Source organism: Perognathus longimembris, chromosome 12, assembly GCF_023159225.1.
Source record: "Perognathus longimembris pacificus isolate PPM17 chromosome 12, ASM2315922v1, whole genome shotgun sequence".
NCBI lineage: Eukaryota > Metazoa > Chordata > Mammalia > Rodentia > Heteromyidae > Perognathus > Perognathus longimembris.
In genome coordinates this window covers 1,986,320-1,992,818 of record NC_063172.1, presented here as the reverse complement: position 1 = coordinate 1,992,818, position 6,499 = coordinate 1,986,320, and the positions used below count along the sequence as shown (strand labels likewise).

The 6,499-nt window shown below is 71.3% G+C and overlaps 1 protein-coding gene across 1 annotated transcript; it reads left to right on the top strand.

Moving 5' to 3' along the window:
* Positions 1 to 3,922: 3,922 nt before the first annotated feature.
* On the top strand, positions 3,923 to 6,242 carry LOC125360483 (the record flags this gene model as incomplete). Its single annotated transcript, XM_048358447.1, is given in 3 exon segments — positions 3,923 to 3,993; positions 5,842 to 6,217; positions 6,219 to 6,242. Coding segments are annotated over 3 exon segments (471 nt in total), but the record flags the coding sequence as incomplete, so codon positions are not given.
* Between the last annotated feature and the right edge of the window lie 257 nt (positions 6,243 to 6,499).

Genomic DNA, 6,499 nt, shown 5'->3' with positions numbered 1-6,499 from the left:
GTGGGGCGCGCACGGGGGGACCCACAGAGCCCGACGCCAGCCTCGTCCTCATCCCCGGCGGGCCAGGTCCAGCTCTGGGCGCCGACCCGCCTTTGCCCTGGCCGGCTCTGACCTCACGCCGAGCTCACAATGGCTCCAGTACCCATGGCACCTCCCCCTGGGGTGGGGGGGCCCCACGGAGGCCCCCCCCCGTCCGCCGCCGCCTCCTCTGGGCCTCAGCTGTCCCTGGCTGAACGTAGGAGGTGTGGGGCCCCCTCTGAGTGCCCGCTTTGCTGTAGAAATGGGAGTGAGGGCTTGGGGGGGGGGCTGCACAGGGCAGTCACCCCGAATCACACCCAGCCCACCGTCTCCTGCCTCTGTGACCTGGTCCTGGACTCGGTGCCTCACCCGGACTCCCCACCTGTAAAACAAGGCCCAGCTGCCAACTCCCAGGCTGTGTTGAGGCCCAGTGTGTGTGTGTGGGGGGGTGGGGAACCCCAGCAGTGCCCAGCAGGCGGGGCGGGGGGGGGCGTTGTGGTTCCGGCGCCAGCCCAGGGGCAGGCACGGTGTCCTGTCCCAGCCAGGGCGGCTGCGAGGGGACCCCACCATGTCGCGGCGGGGTGACGGTGTCATCTGGAGCCGTGACGAAGCCGAGGCCCGGGGCTCCTGGGTGCGGGGGGAGAGGCGGGGTGCCCAGGGGGGCCGATCAGGATGTGGGAGGTCCCGAGGGAGCCGGGCGCACGCCATGCCCAGGCAGCCACGCCGGGCGGGGGGCGGGGGGCCCTGGCCACGGTGGCGAGGGGACCGGGTGCGGCCCCCCCCCCCCCGGCCCGGGCCCTGCGGCGCGGGGGAGGCCGCCGTGGGCAGGGGCGGTGGAGGGCAGGCCTGGCCCGGTCAGCGCCGGGCCCCGACGCCGAGTCCCGCCCTCCCGGGCTCCCCTGTGCGGCGCCCCACCGTCCTGCGCGCCCCGAAGGCAGCTGTTTCCCTGGGATTTAGGGGTGTGGCTGGGAGGGAGGCTCTGGGCTAAGGTATAGTTAGGGGAACGATTCATTGCGTCAAAGGTGCAAAGTGGCTACACATTGTGATGACTGGTTTTCTGAAGTTTTCGTCTTTCCTTTTTGACAGTGCTGGGGCTTGAACTTGGGGCCAAGGCCCTGTCGCTGAGGTTATGCGGCTCAAGGCTAAGGCTCTCCTGCTTGAGCCCCAGTGCCGCTCTGGCACCTTCTGGGCGGCTTACTGGAGCTGTGAGTCTCCGAGACTCTCCGTCCCGGGCCTGGTTTGGAACAATGATCCTCAGATCGCTGTCTCCTTGCACCAGAGGCAGGTGAGGGTTTGTGACGTTTTCCTTTTAACCTAGGGACTCCTCCCTTAGGGTCCTTAACTGCAATCCGGGAAACGAATTTCTGGACAATTCACAGCGGTAAGGAAACTTGGCTGTGTTCTACTGAGGAAGTCAGCAAGCCGGTAGACAAAAGGCAGACAGAAATGCAGAAAGCAAGGGCACCCTCTTAACAGAGTGGGGGTCCTGCCTTGCAGAGACGGGAGACACAGTCCCTTGGCTGGTGAGACTATTGATATGGTAAAGGCAGGAGGTGTGACTTCAACTTTATGCCAGGATAGGTGTTTTCTCCTTGAGGCGGATCTGCTGTGAGGTCACCTTGAATCCTGAGGAAAGTGCGTTGTCAAGTCAGGAGAGGCTTCCAGTAAGTCACAGGCAGGCAGGCGGGTGGAAGGTCACCGGCCTGCCCGGCTCCTGGGGAGGATGGGTGCCAGGGGGCTTCACGCATCCTCTGGGGCAGGTGGGAAGGGGCCGGCCTCAAGAGGCTGCGGGACTCCGGCTGAGGCCCTGGTCCCCTCCCTTCCCTCCCACCCCCCCCCCCCCCCAAACGCAGCGGTTCCCCAGGTGAGGAGGAAGCCCAGCCCAGGCCACGCCGCAGTCCGGGGTGTGTGTGTGTGTGTGTGTGTGTGTGTGTGTGTGTGCAAGCAGGACCCAAACTCAGCCCCCTAGGGTGAGAACTGGGCCCCGGAACCCTCTGGAACCCCCCCTCCCACCCAGCCTGGCAGCCCGCTCTCCTCCCCGGCCGCCGCAGGTGGCGCTGTGTGCCCAAACAGGGCTCGGGCGGCCGAGGGCGTGGGGGGGGGTGGGGAGGTATGGGCCGGGGACCCCTGTGGCGACCCAGGGGTGGGGGGCCCGAGGTGGCATCGTGGGCCGCAGGCCTGGCATCCTGCCCCTCAGGGTGGGCCCTGGAGGGGCCGGGCACTGGGGTTGGCTATGGCGCCTGGGCACAGCCCTGCCCTCTCCCCACGCCCCTCGGGCAGTGCCCCCCTCCGCCCTCCCCCCCGAGGAGACTCCTTGCCCTCTCTTATTTGTCCCTGAGCCCCGCCTCCTGGAGGGCACCTCCTCTGTGGGGCCCTCCTGGGCTCCTCCGGGCTACTGAGGTGGTTATTTGGGCTGAGGGTCCTTGGGCTGTGCCGGGCCCCCTGGGGAGGGAGGTGGAGGCCCTGGCCGCAGCCGCTGGGGGTGACGGGAGCGGCCGATGCGAGCCTGTGTCCCTCCGGCAGCCCGTCCTGCCACCGACGCCTCCCCGGGGGCACGAGGGTCCCCACAGGCCTAACATCAAGACCCGGAACTCGCTCCTGGAAGAAGACCCGGAGGGAGAGCCGCCCCGCACTGCCCTTTGCCATCGCTTCCACTTCCATTTTGATACGAAACCCAAAGCATAAGTGAACGCGGCAGAAATACGCGTGCAAGGCCACGGGGCAGGGGACCCGGGAGGGGCAGTGCCAAGCCCGCCTCCTCCAGGCCCACGGGGGGGCAGCGCCAAGCCCTCCTCCTCCAGGGCCCACGGGGGGGCAGCGCCAAGCCCGCCTCCTCCAGGGCCCACGGGGTGTGTGTGCAGTGCCAAGCCCGCCTCCTCCAGGGCCCACGGGGGGGCAGCGCCAAGCCCGCCTCCTCCAGGGCCCACGGGGTGTGTGTGCAGTGCCAAGCCCGCCTCCTCCAGGGCCCACGGGGGGGCAGCGCCAAGCCCGCCTCCTCCAGGGCCCACAGGGGAAAGCAGAGGATGCCACGCCTCACCAGAGAGAGGCACAGGGACCCAGGCGGGCGAGGGGCAGGGCGGGCAAGGGCAGAGTGGGCGCCTGGGCCATGGCCCTGGGCTCAGGGGTGGGCGTTGCGTGGCCTGGGCTCAGGGGGTGGGCGTTGCGTGGCCTGGCTCAGGGGTGGGCAGTGCGTGGCCTGGGCTCAGGGGTGGGCAAGTGCGTGGCCTGGGCTCCGGGGTGGGCTGTGCGTGGCCTGGACTCCGGGGTGGGTGGTGCGTGGCCTGGGCTCAGGGGTGGGCATTGCGTGGCCTGGGCTCAGGGGTGGGCGGGTGCGTGGCCTGGGCCGTGGCCCCGGGCTCAGGTGCGCTCAGGGTCCTCAGGACACACGAGGTCACGGGACGCGGGGCAGGTGACTTCCTGGTGGGCTGGAGGGGGGCGGCAGGCCTGGAGGCCTCCCGGAGGCAGCCGGGAGCCGGGTCTGGCGAGCATGCGCTTTGGCGGCCCGGCAGAGCCCTGCGCAGGGCGTGGAGGTGTGGGACCGAGGACCGGGCAGCCCCGGTCTGGCACAAGTCCCCTGCCCACCGCAGGCCGCAGTATCAGTCAGCGTGGCTGGGGTGACAAGCCACCCCAGCAGGGCGGAGGGCCCCGTGCCAGGCACCGAGGCCGGCCACAGCCCCTGCTTTGCTTTGGTTCTCTTCCAGGCAGGGTCTTCGGTGTGCCAGGTCTAGCCTCAGGTGGTGATCCTCCCGCCGTGGCCTCCCGCACAGCTGGGATCCTGGGTGCGAGCGGCCACGCCTGGTCCTGGGTGGGGTCCCTTTAAGCCAAGGTTCTTTTCTCCACAGAAGGCCCTTCCGGTCTCCGGGGCAGCCCAGTCAACAGAGGCCTGGACGCCCTCCCTGCCGACATGGCTTCCCCCTGCTCTGGGGACCTCAGCCCCACAGCTCTGCCCCCTCCTCCCATCCCCACAGGTGAGGCGCGTGGGCAGGGAGGGGGGCCGGGGGCATCTGGGTGAGATCAGCCCTCCCCCCAGCCCTCCCCCACCCCCCAAGCCCCTCCGTCCTGCCCGGGAGACAGAGTCCTTCCCCACCTTGCTTCATGCCCATGGCTCAGACCCCAGGTCCCCAGCCTCCTGCAGACCGACCTCCCCTCCCTCCCTCCCTCCCTCCCTCCCTCCCTCCTCCCTCCCTCCCTCCCTTCCTCCCTCCTTCTCCTGGCTCAGGCCCCTGGATTCACTTCCTCCAAGACTCTCAGCCCCAGAGCCCTCGGATGCAGCTCCGCCCGCACCCCCCAGCCCAGCCCCCTCCCCCCCGACACCTGTCTGGCAGCCCCCAGGGCCACCACCCTTGCCCGCACCTGCGCAGCTGGCAGAGCCGGCTTGGCATCTCCACCCGAGCCGCCATTCAGAGACGGGGGCTGCTGAGCGGGGCGGGCAGGGGGGCAGGAGGGGCAGGCCGGTGCCTCTAGATCAGCAAGGAGAGGGGCACCGAGGGCAGGTGTTGGGGTCCACCTTGGGAGACAGTCCTGAGGGCCACGGAAGGGGGTGATGCCGCGGAGGGGGAGGGGACAGGAGGGAGATGGGGGAGGGACACAGCTGGGGCCGCTGCCCTGGCCAAGCCAGCCGGGCGGTGAGGAGGAGGCGGGTGGCACAGGCGTGTGTGCGTGTGTGTGCGCGTGTGTGTGTGTGTGCGGAACACCCCGGAAGACGAAGGGGAGCTGGTCACGAGCTGACGCTGGTTCTCATCGGCGGAGGGCCTGAGCGCTGACCCTGGCCCCGCGCGGAGGTGACCCCGGTGACCTTGCCGGGAGCCGCGCTGGGGCCGGGCTGGGGAGGAAGGCCTGATTGGAGCGGGTTCAAGAGCAAATGGGAGGAAGGAACAGGAGCAGCAAGGACACGCGACCTTTTGGCGAGCTTTGCTCTAAATGAGGAGCAGGGAAGTAGGGCAGGCGCTAAGAGGGACGGGGTCGCGCGAGGGGACCGGCGAGCTCTTCTGCTGATGGGATGGCGGAGGGAGGGAGGGCGGCGGGCGGCCAGGCCGGCCGGGCGAGGGACGCAGGGAAGCGGGCCTCGGCCGGGAGCAGGCGGGCAGGCGGGGCGTGGGGTGGCAAGGACGGAGGAGGGCAGCCGCGTCTTCCACGCGCCTGGGCCCCGCTCCTCACAGCCCGCACAGTCCAGCCTGGAGAGGGAGGTCGGAAGAATTCTCCCCCCCCCCCCCACTGCCCTCCCTTGCCCTCCCCTAGACCGCTCCCGAGGCTCACCGGCTTCCTGGCCGCCTCCCCCAAGAAACCTCTCGTGCCAGGGCTGGGATGGGGCGGGGGGGACCATGCGGACCTTCCTTCCTTTTCCTCGGTCGCCCGGGGCTGGAACTCGGGGCCTGGGCGCTGTCCCCGAGCCTTTTCCCTCGAGGCCGGCCCTCTCCCACTCGAGCCACGGCCCGCGGGTGTCTGCCTGGTAGGCATCTCGGGGATTTTCCCCGCCCGGAGCTGGCTCTGGCACCGGCACCCGCAGACCTCAGCTCCTGAGCAGCTAGGCGTGCAGTCGTGGGCCACTTGCGCCTGGTTGTGGGCGTCGTTTTTCTAGAAGGGGAAACTGAGGCGCGCGGAAGGAGAAGGGGCAGTTCTGGCTCTCCAGTGGAAGGGCAGGTGCCAGGCCCGCTGACTCCCTGTGTGTGTGGTGGTGGTGGGGGGGCGTGGGGGGAACCGGCCCGGCTGCCTGGTGGGGCCCCCAGGGCCGCGGAGCTCGAGGGGGCCCGGAGCCGGGGCGGGGGGCCTGGCCCGTCGGGGGCACCCAGACCGGCGGGCTGACGGCCGTCCCCGCTCCGCCAGGGCCGGTCCCGGGGCGCCGGCCCCCGAGCCCGGCTTCCCCGACATCTACGGCGGGGACGCGCGGCGCTGGGAGGCGCACTTCCGCGGCATCGGGCGCGCCTACCGCGCGCTGGGCAAGGAGGACGACTTCGCCATCCGCGTGCTCACCGAGGACTTCACGCTGCCCTTCCCGTTCGCCTGGCCGCCGGGGCCCGAGCCCGCCCTCGGGCCGCTCTTCTACGACCCGCGCGACCGCACCGGCTTCGACTTCCTGCTGCGGGGCCCGGGCGCCGCGCCGCCCGCGCTGCTGCGGCCCCTGCACGCCACGGCGCAGGCCGCCGAGCGCAAGCGGCGCCTGGAGCGGCTGGCGCTCAGCTACGCGGGGCGCGGGCGCGGGGCCGCCGGGCCTGCTGCTGCTGGCGCCCGCGCCCGCCGGCGCCCGCCCCCGGCCCCGGCCCCGGCCCCGAGCCGGCCTCCCCGCCTGGCCCGCGCCCCCCACCCCGCGACGGCGAATAAAGCCCCTGCCTCCCGCCCCGAGCCTGGCGAGCGTCTTCGGGGGGGGGGGGGCGCCGCGGGGAAGCCCGGGGCGGTGGGCGGGGGAACCCCCGAGGCCCGTGCGCAACCGCAGGGTGGGCGGCACCCTCCTTCCCCCACCTGGGGGCGCCCCAGCGCCTCCGGG